At 43.2% G+C, this 17219-nt stretch overlaps 1 protein-coding gene across 3 annotated transcripts in view; it reads left to right on the top strand.

The window, feature by feature from the left end:
• LOC146786070 (dehydrogenase/reductase SDR family member 4-like) overlaps window positions 1–17219 on the top strand; it is a 227943-nt gene that overhangs the window by 177357 nt on the left and 33367 nt on the right. For all 3 annotated transcript variants that reach the window (XM_085635496.1, XM_085635497.1, XM_085635498.1), the window contains one exon: window positions 7997–8131. In XM_085635496.1, the coding sequence (XP_085491622.1) occupies window positions 7997–8131 (135 nt within the window). The remainder of the gene's footprint in view (window positions 1–7996; window positions 8132–17219) is intronic.

Below are 17219 nucleotides of genomic sequence, written 5' to 3'. Positions count from 1 at the left end.
GCTTAGACTGGAGTAGGACTAGTGAATAGTAAATTTAACCCCTTCGAAGTCCAACACTTTCCCTACTGTTGCACAAACTGGAGTGAGAATAGTAAATCTTACCACTCCGAAGTCCAGCGCTTTCTCTACTGTTGCACAGACTGGTGTGGGAATAATACATTTAATCCCTCTGAAGTGCAATGCTTTCCCTACTGTTGTACAGACTGGAGTGGGAATAGTAAATCTTACCCCTCTGAAGTGCAACACTTCCCCTACTGTTGCACAGACTGGAGTGGGAATAGCAAATCTTACCCCTCTGACGTCCAACGCTTTCCCTACTGTTGTACAGACTGGAGAGGGAAAAGTAAATGTAACCACTCCAAAGTCCAACGCTTTCTCAACTGTTGGACAGACTGGAGTGGGAATAGGAAATCTTACCACTCCTTAGTCCAATAGTTTCCCTACTGTTGACCATTTTTGGAGTGGGAATAGGAAATTTAACCACCCAGAAATACTACCCTTTCTCTACTGTTGCATAAACTGAAGTGAGAATGGTATAACTATTAATCCCAGATGACAATACTTTACCTAATATTGTTTAAATATATCACTTCACTTATTATTTGTTTATTTTGTCAATAACATATTGTTTGTTGCCTATATTACTTATATAGATATATATATATATATATATATATATATACATGTATAAACGTTACAAACAATCACTCCATCAGGAACGACGCAAACTCCTCTTGGTGGCAAAGTAAAATTTATTTTTAGTTCTCTCTGCTGTTAGTCATGACGCGTTTCGGCCGAACCGTCGGCCTTGTTCACATAAAGTCGCCATAGCGGGAGAAATTCATTTTAAATGATTTTTTTCTCTCAAACCCAGTATCACGTGATCAATAGACATGGAGACCAGACTGCGGCATTCTGAGTAATGTATATAGAAAACAGACATGGTAGTAGCTCCCAACGTGGACACAAATCTAACTGCTGGGTAATTATAATAATGTTTTTAACAACACCTTAATGACGAAGAAATTGTTTCAATGCATCTTCATAAATAAATAAATAAATATACATTTAAATACATTTTTACGTATAAATAAATAAATAAATACATAAATATATCACAGTATAAATACAATACAATACAATGTATACTTTAATGTTCCTAAAATATCAGCATGAATGCGATAGGTACCTTTGGTGTAATTAAATCTTTTGTATGTGGTCACAACCCAGACCAAGATGTCCAACAGAACCCGTCTGAATATATAAAAAGAAGTGTCGCAGAAAGAGGCTCTACTCCATGGTTAAAATAACCCATAAAACAAGAAAAAGTGTATAAAATAATTAACCCCTCAAGTGTTCAAAATTGCCAAGACCATATTGTGGTTATCATATAAAATTAGTAATTGTGATACGCCACTAGTATTAAAAAATACATGTTAGTGCGTATTCTAAAGTGCTGGAAGAATGTGCAAAAATTGCCTATGTGCATCGAAAAAAAATATTATATGAAAAATAAGAGAAATAAAAAAGAAAAAAAAAATATATATATATATATGCAGTAACCAAGAATAAATTAGATCAATGGAAACTGCAATAAACAGAGGGGGGAGATCACAAACATGATGTGTATAATATCCAAAAGTAGATCAGCATAACTAAAATGGATCCTGCTCATACACATATAAGTACACGAATACACAAAGTGGGCAAACACCAACACTGTATCAGAAAGGAGGAGCGAAACATCTCAGAGGCTAAGAATGAATAGAAAATATATTCAAAAATCTTTTTCAAAAAACTTTTTCAAAAGACTTATTTTTAAAACACTTTTTTCAACAAGCTTTCAAAAAACTTTATAGGTAGGTGTACATATCCTCAGTGGTATTTAAGCCATAAGGGGCCTTAGTATCCAGTTCTAATATTAGGCGGCTTTCTAATTGCCTAAGTAGCCTTTCCCTATTGCCTCCCCGGCATAGTTTGGGGACGGCATCAATTACATAGTAACTGAGACATTTCAAGTCATTGTTGTGTTTGTCTTTGAAGTGACGAGCCACAGGATAAGTGGTGTCATTATTCACAATTGCTCTCAAGTGCTGAAGGATACGGGTACGTACTTGAAGTTTAGTGCTACCTATGTATGATAGGTCACAGGTACAAGTGAGGACATAAACAGCATATTCAGTTCGGCATGTGAAATGCTCTTCAATTGGTGTTTCCTTGGAACTGAAGGGGGTATTGTAAGTGGTGCGATTGGTCCCAAATTTGCACGCTCTACAAGATGTGCATTTGTAAAAGGCTTTCTTTGGTTGTAGCCAGGTATTGCTAGATACAATTTCTGGGCTACTTTTGACTAGCTGGCTTCTCATGGAAACAGCACGTCTATAAGTTATAGACGATTTATCTGATAAAAAGGGCGCCAGCACACCATCTGTTTTCAAAATGGGCCAATTTTTGTTAATGATAGCCCTCAATTGTCTATGTTGCCTATTGAAAGTCATTATAAGACGCGGAGCATTCTCCTCATCTCCTTTGTGTCTTGTATCACAGGACCTGTTGACCTGGCACAAAAGTGACTCTCTAGTTTTTAATGCAGCCTTGTCACTAGCTTGTTTAAGGATGGAATCACTATAGCCTCTTGCTTTAAATCTGGCTAGCGCCTCTTGGGTACATTTTGTTAACTTCATTTCCGTACTACAAATTCTTTTAAGTCTTATTAGTTCCCCATAGGGGATACTTCTAATGAGGTGGCCAGGATGGGAACTGGTCGCATGTAAAGTGGAATTACCTGCGGTGGGTTTCCTGAATAATGTAGATTCCAACTTGTTGCCTGAAACATAAATAGTGGTATCTAAAAAGGAAACTTGTGTTTGGCTAATATGAGAAGTAAATTTGAGATTTAAATTGTTGTTGTTAAGTTCATTGATGAATAATAACGCACTGTTTGTGTCCCCCCTCCATACCAGGAACACGTCATCAATGTATCTTAGCCAATATACCACATTGCTGTCATATTTGGAACCCAGCGAACCCCTGAGAACCTGCTCCTCCCACCAGCCTACGTGTAAACACGCATAACTGGGAGAGAAGCAGGCTCCCATAGCCACGCCTCGTTTTTGGCAAAATAGTTTGTTATCAAACATAAAGAAATTGTTATAAAGGCACCATTTGATCATTTGAATAAGCATCTCATTGTGATTGTGAAAAATAAGAGATCGAGTGTCTAGATAATGTTTGACAGCATTCACCCCCCTTTCATGATTTATACTGGTATACAATGCTTCAATGTCCATGGTAATGAGCGAAAAGTTCTCTTCCCATATTATATGCGTGATTTTTTCAAGAAAGTCACTAGTATCCTTGACATACGATGGGAGAGTTTGTACATGCATTTGTAAAAAATAGTCTACATATTGTAAAATCTGTTCGCTCATACCACCTATTGCAGAGATAATGGGTCTACCAGGTACTGGACAAGTTCCCTTATGAATTTTTGGGATAAGGTATAATGTAGGAATTATTGGAAATTCATTCATCATGAATTTGAATTCCTGGTTAGATATCAGTCCTTTTCTTTTCCAATTCATTAGGTCTTTTTTCAAACTCTCCTTTGCCTTATCATATTCCACTATGTTACTGGTACCATAACAATCCGAGTCCGACAGTTGTTTGTAAGCCTCCTCAATATACTCTTTGCACGGCCAGATGACAACATTTCCGCCCTTGTCGGATTTTTTGATGATGATATCCTTGTTGTTACCCAGTTTTTTGATGAGGTTCTCATACTCAATATCTCTATATTTGAATCTTGTTTTGCTGTGATTGGTTTTGTAATAAAGTTTTTTATTTTTTTATTTATGTATATATATATAAATATATTACCTACTGGCAAGCGCCAGTAGGTAGTTATAATTAGGTCCAAAGTTTACATAAGAAAAGCGTTTTTTATTTTGGCACTGCTTGACGAATCTCCACTAACTGTCAAAAAACGTCCCCTTTTGGTTTAGGTACTGTGTTGAAAGTTTTGGGGTGATCCGTCTAGCGGGGGCCGAGAAAATAGATGGATCCCAAAATGCTGTTCTCCATTTTAGGTCTATGGGATTCTTCATTTTTTAACAGCCAGGACTGTTGAACGAAATTACAACACATTTGGAAGAAAGCTCGTTGGGACAGAAAGTGTGCTTTTTGTGATTTGGTGTAAATCCACTCAGTAGTTTTTGAGATATCTATATTTAAAAAATATATCTATCTGGTGATGTGAGTCCTTGCAGTGGACTCGCAAATCCTAATAAAATTTTATTGGCTGCTAACACTTCAACCAGGAAGTGTTGGCAGCCATCTTGGGACTCAGCTTGAAACTGAGTCCTATATAAAGTAAAAAAAAAGAAAAGGGGGCAGGGTAGGGCCACCCTTAACCCCCCCCAGATACAGCAGGCGGGACCCTGAGGGACCATTCAAGGATAAAAAGTGTTTTTACTAGGGCTTTGGGCTAGGGTTAACATTAGAGGTAGGGTTACATTTATAGCTAGACATAGGGCTAAATTTAGGAGAGTTAGATTAGGGCTATGGTCAGCTTTAGAGCTGTTGGTAGGATTAGGGCTTGAGTTAGGGCTAGTGCTAGGGTGAGGAGCATACGTACATTATACTCACTTATTTAGTCTACACCTAAATTGTGAGTACATGCCAAAAAATTATATAGTGAAATACAATATAAAAGTAGATGATATAACGGCAATATACATCACTCCTTATGAATGAGGATGTTTATTTTATCTAATGTTCTGGATAGGATATACATACAGTATTATGGTACCACATATAATAACATACAATCCCTCCAATATATACCTGAGCCACACAGAAAAAAAGGCAGTTGAAATTGTACAGGAGTAAAAGACAAACATGAATACTAGAATACTTGTGCCCTGGATGCTGCAGGTGGTATATTATGTTATGACACTGAGCAGGTCTCAAAATGCAGGGTCTTCAGATTCTTGTTTATTTCAAGAAGTAAGGAGGAGGCTCTTCTATGTAGCAACAGATCATTCCACACTATAGGAGCAATATTGGCAAAGGATTGATTGACAGCTCTGGTTTTATGAATGAGTGACATTTGTGGAAGTAGGAGTCCACATGAGAGGTGTCTGGAAGATTGGCGAAATCAGACATGATTGCTGTGGTTTGCCAGGCCAATGTTAAGTAGTGCCTCAGAAAAGGAGTGAGGAGTTTAAATTGTGCTCGTTTGTGAATGGGGAGCCAGCGGAGCTCCTTCAGGTGTGGTGTGACGTGAGTGTGGCATGGGAGGTTGAGAGTGATTCTGGCCATTGAGTTCAGAATGGTCTACAGACTTCTGGTGAGTTTTTTGTTGATCCCTGCATAGAGAATGTTTCCATAGTCCACTTTGCTTGTGACTAGGGCATACGTGACGGGTTTCTGGGTGCTGATTGGGAGCCATTTGAAAATCATCTTCAGGGTAGGGAAGCATCAGGAGATGATGGCATTGACTTGGGTGGTTATGTTGTTTGCTGTCAATGATGATCCAGGTGGAGCCTCACTGTATTGTGCTCTTCCCGAAGATCATGATTTTGGTCTTGTCGGTGTTCAGCTTTTGACAGTTTGTCTTCATCCAGTGGGCAATTTCAGTCATGCTGGCACTGAACTTGATCTGGGTACTGTGTGTATTTTCCATAAGGGAGAGAATAAGCTGCTTGTTGTTGGCATAGGAAAGGACATTTATATTGTAAGAGTGGAAGATGTTGGCTGGAGGGATCACGTATGTGTTGAAGTGGGTCAGGCTCACGGAGGATCCTTGTAGAATTTCGTAGATAAGGTTGCGGCATCCAAGGTGTACAGTTCCAGGCTGACTGATTGGGCCCTTCATGTCTGGAAGGAGCATATCTAACAGAGTGCACGTCCTTGAATTCCGATGTTGTGTAGGCCTTCGATGAGGATGGGGTGGAAACTGAGTCAAATGCTGTAAAAGGTCCAGGAGGATGAGGGATGTTTTGTCTCTTCTGTCCAGAATCAACCTTATGTCATTTGTGGCAGGAATGAGGTCAGTTTTTATGCTGTGGTTGGTTTTGAAACCAGACTGAGTGGTGTTGAGAAGTTGGAGGTCACTGAGGTATTCGGTGAGGTGCCTGCTGATGATTTTCTCTAAGACTTTAGTCAAGAATGGTGGCAGGGAGATAGGTCTGTAATTGGCAAGTGTTGAAGGGTCCCCAGAGAGTTTCAGTTTCAGTCATGCTGGCACTGAACTTGATCTGGGTACTGGGTGTCTTGTCCAGATGGGAGAGAATGAGCTGCTTGTTTAGTCGGCATAGGAAAGGACATTGATATTGTAAGAGTGGAAGGTGTTGGCTAGAGGGATCACGTATGTGTTGAAGAGGGTCAGGCTCACGGAGGATCTATGCAGAACTTCATAGATAAGGTTGCAGCATCCAAGGTGTTCAGTTCCAGGCTGACTGATTTGGTCCATCTAGTCTGGAAGGAGCATATCCAACAGAGTGCATGTCCTTGGATTCCGATGTTGTGCAGGCCTTCGATGAGGATGGGGTGGAAACCGAGTCAAATGCTGTAGAAGGTCTAGGAGGATGAGGGATGTTGTGTCTCTTCTGCCCAGAATCAACCTTATGTCATTTGTGGCAGGAATGAGGTCAGTTTTCATGCTGTGGTTGGTTTTGAAACCAGACTGAGTGGTGTTGAGAAGTTGGTGGTCACTCAGGTATTCAGTGAGGTGTCTGCTGATGATTTTCTCTAAGACTTTGGTCAGGAAAGGTGGCAGGGTAATTGGTCTGTAATTGGCAAGTGTTGAAGGGTCCCCAGATAGTTTCTTCAACGAAGGGAAGACAGTTGTGTGCGATTTTCAAGCATCTGGAAAGGTTGCAGAAGAGGTGGGGCCATTTAGAATGGGTGTTAGAATGGTGCTGATGGGTTGCAGTCCTTTGGAGTAGGCATAGTTGGGACAGGGGTCCGATGGGGCCCCTAAGTGGATGTACTTTATGGTGGCAGCCATTTCTTCTGAGGTGATGACAGGCCATGTGATTAGTATTGGTTCTTTGGATACGATCAGGAGGTGTTTGGCGAGGTCTGTTGGCTCAGTTGTGTGCTGGATTTGCTGTAAATGGTGGTGATCTTGTTGCTGAAGAATTGAAAGAGAATGTTGCATAGGTCCTGTGAGGGTGTGATTGAGTTGGAGGGGGCCGATGGTGAGGTGAAATCTTCTGCAATGAAAAGATTTATTTGCTTCTGTTGGTGCTGGCATTGATGCAGTACACCAGAGTGGCACATTTGGTGGTCCGGATCACTTGGTATTAGTGTCACAGGGTGGATTAGGATGTGCTCCTTTGTACACTGTCTTGGCTCATTCTCCATTTGGGCTCCAGTTGTTTGCCATGACATTTCATCAGTCTGAGTTCCCCTCTCTGTACCAACTGGCCTGGGGTCTGGAATTTGTTGTACTTTTGTGTTTGAGGGTGGCCAGGGAGTCAGTGCAGGAGGTGATGAAATTGTTGAGATTCTTGATGGTTATGGAGAGGATGTTGCTGTGTTTGGGTCCATAGGTGTTGAGAGTGGTGTACCAATCTTTGTCAGCCATGCTGTTTCAGTTTCAGCTGGTGGTGCATATGTATGCGCTGGATGGGGACAGAGAAGTAGAGTTGCTGGAATAAATCCAATAGCTCCACTGGCTAAATGAGAATGGGGGCCACACATCTGACAGTGCAGGAGCTCTGTTACTTTATGCAGGGGTTCTGCTCCACCAAACTCTAAATGAGGCTCTAAGTTCAGTAAGTCAGTAATATCTATTTTTAGTTTCAAGGGACCTGATTCACAAAGTATCTTGTTACATAGACCCAATATATATGTTTCCCCTTCTATTACTTTGATATATATATTTCAGAATGGAAATCCTGACTCTGCGCAGCTTGATGTTTCATTTTTGTGTAGAAATCACAGCTTGTGAGTTTAAATTGGGCTTCTTTCTTTTTTACTGTAACAGACTTTCGGCCCCTATTGTGTCAGTAAGACTGCCCTTACTGGATTGACCAAGATCTTGGCATCGGAATTATCTCCAATGAATATTCGACTAAACTCACTGGCACCTGGACTTACGCGGACCAACCTCAGCGCTCCTGTAAGTATAATCAGAGATGGAATTATACAACTGGGGAAGGAGAGATACATATTCCTGTGTATGCAGACGAAGCACAGATCTATTTAAAAATCTCCTCTATTGAGGACACCTTTGCTCTAAAAAAATGCCTCTCGAACTTGCAGAACTGTTTATGCTCAAACCTTCTCTAAATGAATTTGGAGGAAACTGAAATTATTCATTTCTGCAGACAAATTTCTACTGAAGTAATAAAGAAAGGTCTCAAAATCACCATAAGCAAGCTGTAGTTCTCAAACCTTGGCTCAGTACATGCAACAATCATATGTGTGCATTGGATGCACTTTCATACAAGTATTGAGACCTAGAGAGTAACTCTTTAGTCTAGAAGGGTGCAGTCAGGTACACCTTCTTTTCAAAGTGTGACTACCATCTGCTTGTCGAACTGCAGGGTCCTAACAGTGGTGGTAGTGAAAAGACTACAATGGGGGGGGTACATTTTTGCCTTTTGAATGCTAGTGGGAGTTTCCTTCTGGCCTCTCTCACGTTTTTAAAAGTTGTTCTGTCATTCCCCTACAACAGAGTACTCCACCCATCTCTGAGGAACATGGATAAAGGTGTTTGTTCCTTACTTTTGTAGGTAAAGGATGCATGTGGATCTTATATGACACTTGTGCCTGTAACCACACTGCACTCTATCTTTGTACTAACCATATACCAGTACTACGTGAGATGAAGGTTGGTGGGAGAGCACTGATAGCAGATGTGAACTGCGCAGCTTTCCCCAAAACAGTCTAGGGTTCATTGGTAGTGGGTGTGACTGAGCTCTTATAAGGAGAGGAGACAGTGGGTCCATTTAAAGTTAGGGAGCTTCCCTCTGACCTTGCCTGGCCCATTGTCCTCTGGAAAGGTTAGCCTCACTTGCTTTTGTGCTCTTGTTGTGGGTTGTTCCTTACAGGAAGCTCTCAGCTCCACCCCACGTTCCTGTTCCCGCCTCATGACAAACACTTGGGATGGACCAGTCCAAGTGGAATAAGCAAAATAGCATTACTGCTCAAAACCAAACTCAGAAGTCACAGTTGCATGCACAACTGCCTTGTACAACTTTGGTTTAAAGATGGGCCAAAAATGTCAAGCCAGTGTCCAAGATTTTTTAGGGAATCCAGAGTTCGTACAACAATGGTGACTATGAAGCACTATGATCTCCAGGGTTGAGGTAACTTTTGCGAACTCCCTCTGCCAGGTTTGGGACTATTTACATGGAAACTTTAATCCAGGACTGCCACAAGCAGCTTCCTGGACCCTGCATCCAGGGAAACAGTTAACTGACTGCTCAGGGTGGGCATTGGAGTCCAAACATGAGAAAGTGCTGCTCAGAAGGAGAGGGGCCATGAAGGAGACAAAGTGGGAAGAGCCAAAGAAGTCCATTACCATTGCCAGGAAGGACCTGTTCCATTATGCAAGCGTGAAACCCAGGAATCACAAATTGCTCCTACAGTGAAATCGAACTGGGCACTCGTGTGCATTGAAGTTACTGGAAACTGCACCCAGCTGAGTTCCTGAACTAAAAAGCATAGGAAACCAGAAGACTGAAAAAAGATCGGATTGGCAACTATGGTCTACCACAGAAAGAATCAAGTCTGCCAAATGTGAGACAAATCTTCTAAGGGGCTTACACCAGGAATTATGGACTCACCACAACAGTGAAGGGTGCACACCTATTTGGCAGGTCCTGAATAATGCCACAACACCTCTAAGAAGTGTCATATGCAGAAACATGTCAACCTACTCATTTGGAAAAATACAGCAGACGTAATCACACCCGTCTGGCCCTTTGCTGGTTTTTAATTCTTACCCAGGGACATATGAATAAAGTGTATTGTGTACCGTAAATCCAGTTTTAAATCACATATTTCTCACTCACACCCTGCTTTCTCTCACCACTTTGTGCTCATTAGTAAGGTATTTATTATACCTCTGAAAACATCCCCGATCTCCACCCTTTAGAGAGGTGGTTGTAGGCAACACAGTGACTAGGCATCACAGTGTGAGAAGGTTCCCTTTGATGAAGCATGCCACCTCTGGTGGGTGAGGGAATTCATCCAGAAAAGGGAACACCCCAATTTTGAGTATACCATCCTCTTCTTTCCTTTCCTTTCCTTTTTGACCCATTAGACCCAGGAGCACTTGTACGACTGACAGATTTTGCGACTTGCAAATTGCAAAAATTCTGATGTACAGTCAAATGCGGCCCCAAAATAGCAACTCGTTAACGAGTTGTATTGCAAATACTGAAATCGCTAATAGCGAGTTAGTATTCACTCGCAAATAGCGAAAGTGGTCACAATTTTCGATTGCATGTGCAATTACCGACCGTAAATTCCTTTCTGCTTTCTGTTTCAGGTTAAGGACCTCAAAGACAGGAGGTGCTGGTCCAGGATAAGCCTGGAGAGCAGCCAGAGTGCAGTGGGTAGTCCTGTAGCACATGCAAACAGAGCAAAGGAGCCCAAAGAACATCCAAACCATCCTTATAAATGTCTAACTAACAGTCTGAGAAGGTAGCGCGGTATACAAGGAGGAAATTAGAGGTCTCTGAAAGGGAACTTGCATTCTTAACTGATGAATGTTATAAAAACCATGACCAGCCATTTGGTTGTGCCGCCATAAAAGTGCCTGAGTCAGGAAAAAGGAAGATATGGAAGGACAAGCAACAGAGGATCAGTGTTGTTAGAAATGAGATCTCTAGTTGGCAGTGGTTTGCACCACGTCCAAGTAGGGACACTCACTCTAGTCAGGATAGGGGAGTTTTACAGCTAAGATAACCCCTGCTCCCCCATGGTAGCTTGACACGAGCAGTCAGGCGTATCTCATAGACAATGTGTAAATCATTTGTACATACATATACAGTAACACAGTGAAAACACTACAAAATTAGTCCACATCAGTTCAGAAAACATCCAATATTTATCTGAATAAAACAAGACCAAAACAACAAAAATCCAACATTAACAAGTAAAGATATCACTTTTCAAAGGTTAAATAAATTCAGTTTATAGAAATCTAAGGATGCGATTCTTTTAGCACAAAGTACCTTGGATGTGTCAAAATTGAAAGACGAAACGGGCACAGGGGAGCAGTTTCTTTCTCCCTGGGGAGGTGGTGCGTTGGTTCCTTACTGCCAGGGGAGGTGGTGCGTAGTTTCCTTACTATCAGGGGAGGTTATGCGTCGGTTCCTTACTGGAAGGGGAGGTGATGCATTGATTTTCAAATCAGTGAAGAAATTGGTGCCCATGAGTGATCCATCATAAATCCAGATGTCCTGTGTCGATTTCAAGGCGATGAAGCAGGCACAGCCGCGGAGTTGGACCTGTGCAGTGCTCGAAACTCATGCTGCAGCGGTTCTTGTGATGTAGTGCAACGTAAAGCTGGGGCCTGCGGTGAAAGCCGTGGTTGATGCGCCGATCGGGAACCACGCTCCAGTGCTGGCAGCAGTGATGCGTCAAAGTTTCTAGCGATGCGTCGATAAAAACAGACTCTGGAAGTCAAGGCATGGATTTTCTCCTTCAGTTCAAAATATTCTACTTCCAAGGGTCCAGGGACTGGATTTGGCACCATTTGGCAAGTCAGGAATCTCAGCAGAAGAACTCAGGCATCGGCAGGTAAAGTCTATGATGGACCTGAGACGTCTTAACAGGAAGCAAGCACACACAAGCCCTTGGAGAACATTGGAAGCAGGATACAGAAAGCAAAGTCTAGTCCGTTCACTCCTAGGACAGAAGCAGCAAGCAGTAGGCCGGCACAACAAAGCAACAGGCAGAGTGGCAGTCCCTCCTACAACATCCAGCTCTTCTTCCTGGCAGAATGTCCTTAGTCTGGGAGTCTTCTGATTTTGGAGTGTCAGAGGTCTAATACCTATACCTCTTTCTGCCTTTGAAGAAGGCAAACTTCAAAGGAAAGTCTTTGTAAGGTGCAAGACCTTGCCTTTCCCTGCCATGGACAAAGACACACTACAGGGGGTGCAGACAGCTTTATGTGAGGACAGGCATAGTCCTATTCAGGTGTCAGTGAAAACTCCTCCCACCACTCTAGCTCTGGAAGGCCCATCAGCCGGGTGATGGCCCATCAGGATATGCAAGGCACACCTCAGCTCCCTTTGTGTGACTGTCTAGAGTGAATGCACAAGAGCCCAACTGTTATACTATCCCAGACATGGATTCTACAGGCAGGCAGAGACACAGAATGGTTAAGCAAGAAAATGGCCACTTTCTAAAAGTGGCATTTTCAAACATGCAATTTAAAAATCAACTTCACCTAAAGATGTAATTTTAAATTGTCAGTTCAGAGACCCCAAACGCCAAATCTCTACCAGTCGCCAATGGGAAGTTACACTTCAAAGATATTTCAAGGCAATCCCCATGTTACCCTATGGGAGAAATATTCCTTGCAATAGTGAAAAATGAAATTAGCGTTATTTCACAATTAGGACATGTAAAACACAACAGTACATGTCCTACCTGGTAAATGCACTCCACCCTTCCCATAGGGCTGCCTTGACCTACTGTAGGGGTGACTTATATGTAGTAAAAGGGGAGGTGCATCCACTTGCCAGGTCAAAATAGCAGTTTAGAACTGCACACACAGAAGCTGCAGTGGCAAGTCTGAGACATTTTTACAGAGCTACTCATGTGGGTGGCACAATCCGTGCATATAGCATTTGATTTTCAGGACCCGGTGACATCTGATGCACTTTTCTAGAGACTTACTAGTAAATCAAATATGCCAATATTAGATAAAGCAATCATCATTACAAATTACAGCATATGCACTTTAGTACTGGTTCGTAGTGGTAAAGTGCCCAGAATCCTAAAACCAACAAAAACAGGTCAGAATAAAATAGGAGGAAAAAGGCAAACAATTTGGAGAGAACCCTGCAAAAAGAGCCAGGTACAACAAAAGCCCTGGGAGTGCCGACCGCTCTGTAGAGGAAATCAAGAAGCGCTGGGATGTCCTGCGGTCTTGTGCCAAAGAGAGGGTGGCAAAACACCTGCGGGACTCTCAGGCAACAGGAGGTGGTCCCGCAAATGTACCCCAACAATGGAGATAATGGTTGAGACAACCCTTGAGCATATGGCAGTCGCTGGATTTGAGAACCTGGACACATCTACCCCTCCACCAAGTAAGTGCAATACTACTATAATGCCAACATTTCTGGGTTTAAACCTGGTGTCTACATGCATGCAACACACCTATCCAGACATATCTGGATGGTCCATGTAGATGCTCAAAAAATCACACATGGTGCATTATGGGAAGTGTAGTCATAGAGATAAACAGTGCAGTTAGTGTCAGACAATTGCTGAATAATGGCGTACGACCAATGAGATAGTGTGTCGAACGTAACATTTTATTGATCTCCCAATTTCTCACATAAAGACACCTGTGGAGATACAGGAATGGGCTGCAGATGAGGGAGAAGACCAGGGCCAGATGGAGGAAGAACAGAGTGAGGAGCCTGTACGTCTGCCAACCACATCACATGACCAGTCCAGCCCTGTGTCCATCTCCCCACAGCCATTTTCTGTAGAGGTGCAGGATAGCCAAGAGCCACCCACTCCTAGACGTAATCCAGTCACCAGTGTCCAGCAGCAGGACTGCACACAACAGACACGTAGGCACCATAGGCAAGGCAGGCATCTCGGTCCCAGGTGGCATCCAACAAACAGGTAGTGCATGGCGGACTGGAGGAGGTAATGCCTCAGGTTTAGCGCCTGCAGCAGAAACAAATGTGGTTAATTAACCGAAAACTGACACCAGACTTCAACACCTTGACCCAGAAGCTGGCTGACAATCAGTTCCAGATGGACACCAAAATGGATGCACTTACAGGTGCCATTGGCCAACTGTGCACTGAGCTGGCTGAGGACATGAGCCTGCAAAGGCGCAGAGAGAAAAGCAGAGGCATGACAAGGGCCAGAGATAGGCTTGCACAGGCAACAACAAAACTGTCCAAGTTCACTGAAGTCCTCCAGGTGGAAATTGGCCCTGGCACAGATCACAGAAGCCATGGAGGCCAATCGAACAGCCCAGATTGCCAGCGGGGTTAGTGCTGAGCAACTGAACTGTGCATTTTCAAGCCTCAGCAGTGTATCAGCCTCAGATGCCTGTGTGCTGCAAAGGAGTAACAACCACCCACCTGCACCTATACATGGCACCAGCTCCCATACTGGACGTAGTTCAAACTAATGAGTGCACAGTGATAGTCTGGCATTGTGTTTTGTGTTGTTTATTTCCCGTTTACGGTGATCTAACCGCACAACATGTACACTCAAAGAAGATCTGTTTTTGTGTGATGGACTGGTTGCTTATCAATGTGTTTTCAACTGTGCCATCAATGAAGAAATAATTATGAGCATTCAATTACTGGTGTCATTTTGTGTGAATACTGAGTTAAAGGAGATGTCCTACCGTGCAAAGTAATGTCTGGCTATGTGGTCCCTGCACCTTCTCCCCTCGGCTACTCTGCTTGCCTCAGTTGGCTGCTGGGAAGGTAGGCCAGAGTCATCATCCTCAGAGTCTGATCCGGTCGTCTAGCAAGTAGTCTTCGGCACATACTGCAAGGCTCCCCACTCTTGTACAGGCACAAGAAGCCTTGTTGCTCGTTCACCAACGTAGGGCACCTATGTGCCGTGTTGTACCACCTTTCATGATGGTTGTTGGGAGACAGGTAGGGTGTGAGGATCCATTGCCTCAGGGCATACGCTCTGTCACCTGGTAAAGAAAGTATATGTGTGAGACAACATAAAGGGAGTAATAAATGTGAAAATGCATTTGTTGAAATTACTTTTAAGTCACTGGCATATTGCACTCTGCATGAACATGTAGGAGGCATGTTTGCTCCCTGGATATTTTGGCACAATATCTATGATGTGTCCATTGGAGACAACTTGGATTTTCAGGGAATGGGTTTTCTTGTGGTTCCTGAATAGATATTCTAGACGGGATGGGGGACATATGGGCACATGAGTCCTGTCCATGGATCCAATAACCTATGGGAATCTTGCAATTTGGTAGAACTGTAATTTCACATTTTGCATTTGCACATCATCCCTGGGCAGGTGAATGTGTTGGTGTAGGTAGAGGAGCATAGCGTCTAGGAAATTGTGAAAAAAATCACGAAGGGGCACTCTGCGACACCCATCCGGCTACTGCTCTCACATTTTGGTAACTGCCACTGGCCAATAGGTGGAGGGGGCACAACACCTGTGCATGGGTGGGGACTGCATTGCTGCGCTGTGAACTGCTATCAAGGTGAGGTTTTAAGGTGGCATTTAGCTCCAAGATCACATTGCTACTCAGCCTGCATTGTTCATATATCTCTTCCTCTGTCTTCTCAAACATGGTCAGCCTGACTCAGAGTATCCTCTCCTGTCTCCACCTACTCTGCTGAGCAGCCAGTATGCACATCCTCCTCACTATCACATACAGAGCAGCCATTGTGGAAGTCCCTGATGCATTCTGGGGCTTTTTATATAATTTGGCCCTGTCACCACCTGTTTTCAATTGGTGGTAAATTTCATGTGCAAATGGGACATTTTGAGACTGTTTGCATTTTACGATTCACTTGTACATGCCGTTTGCGACTTGCAATTAGGGATTCCCTAATTGTGCCTTGCAAAATCCGGTTTCAAATTTTACCGGGTCGCAAACTGGTTGCATTGCTATTTTCATTTTGCAAATGAGTGTCATATATTGCGTACAGCCGCTTTTGCATTCGCGAAGCGATTTGCAACCAATTTGCGTGTCACAAATACATCGTACATGAGGCCCCTATGTTGCCCTTACCTCCTACCAATTTTTCCACCATCGGCAGAGTAAATTCAAACAAGCCTCTCTATAGAGTTTTGGTAAGCCACATTTCAGCATGACCCTTCTGGATCATCTGAAAGCATAAAATCATCCACTGTTAAATAATGTTTACAGCACTCCTTCCAAAGTTCAATAAGAAATTGGATTTTCAGAGAAGAGCTGGCCAAAACTGCATTTAAAGTCAGTCGGCACATTTTTTGTTTGCCTGAAATATTGGGCCTGATATAGATCTTGGCTAAACTGGTCACTCCATTGCTTTTTTGACGTTCTTTCCACCCGCCGTCTTGGTGGTCCACCCGCCTGATCTAGATGTTACCAGGTTGTGGGAGACAATATTGCTGCAGTCCTGCCACCTCCGCTGAGACTCCTGCTCCTGTGTCGTCGTTGGCGGAGCCGGAAGCTACTTTCGGAGCGACTCCCGCCCACCTTCCCGCCGTCCAGATCATGATGCGCCATTCAATCGAGCCTTTTCCGGCAGGTTCAGCGCCAGGCACGAGTCGGCAGAATTGAAGGAAAAGAGGTGAAAATACACCTTTTTTCAGGGTCCCACTTCGGAATCCATCTAGTACGCCATTGTCCAGATCCCTCCATTGCTGCTCCAACTCCTGCAAGATGCCAAACACTCTATTGTCACCGATATCTCAGGTAAGCTACTTGTACTATTATCCCATGTATCATGTGTTGGTGATCGCTGTAGGCTCGTGGTGTGTGTGTGGCATGCAATATGTCACACAAAGGAGCATTACACATTGCCTACAAATAATTGCATGCAAACATGACACAGATGTGAATTTACGTAGAAATAAGTTGTACTTACCTGTCTCCAAGACCAACAGGAACCTCACTCCATCAGGGCTCCCCTGCCAGGATACCGCCAGCACAATGGGAGCATCCAAAATCAGCTTAGTGCAATCCCGCTGGCCTGACGGTGGCAGAGTACTGTGAGCCAACAGAGAAGACTGCCACTGCAGTGGTCCTCTGTCTCTAGCCGCAACATCTAAATACAGCGGGCAAACCGCCATCAGCAACGGAGTCCTTGTGACTGCCGCTGCGGCATGACGCCAGTAAGACCACCAAGATCTAAATCAGGCCATGGTATTTCTTCTTTTTCAACCTTCATCTTTGTTCTAAATACAGGTATCTGAATTTTAATACAGATAGCAAAGAATGTGTAACTAATACATAATGTTGAAAGATATGAGGGCTAGAGCTCTCATTTTTGACCTAGTTTATACTCCTGATAATG

Source organism: Triturus cristatus, chromosome 11 (assembly GCF_964204655.1).
Source record: "Triturus cristatus chromosome 11, aTriCri1.1, whole genome shotgun sequence".
Taxonomy (NCBI): Eukaryota; Metazoa; Chordata; class Amphibia; order Caudata; family Salamandridae; genus Triturus; species Triturus cristatus.
This window is presented reverse-complemented; position numbering and strand designations above follow the sequence as displayed.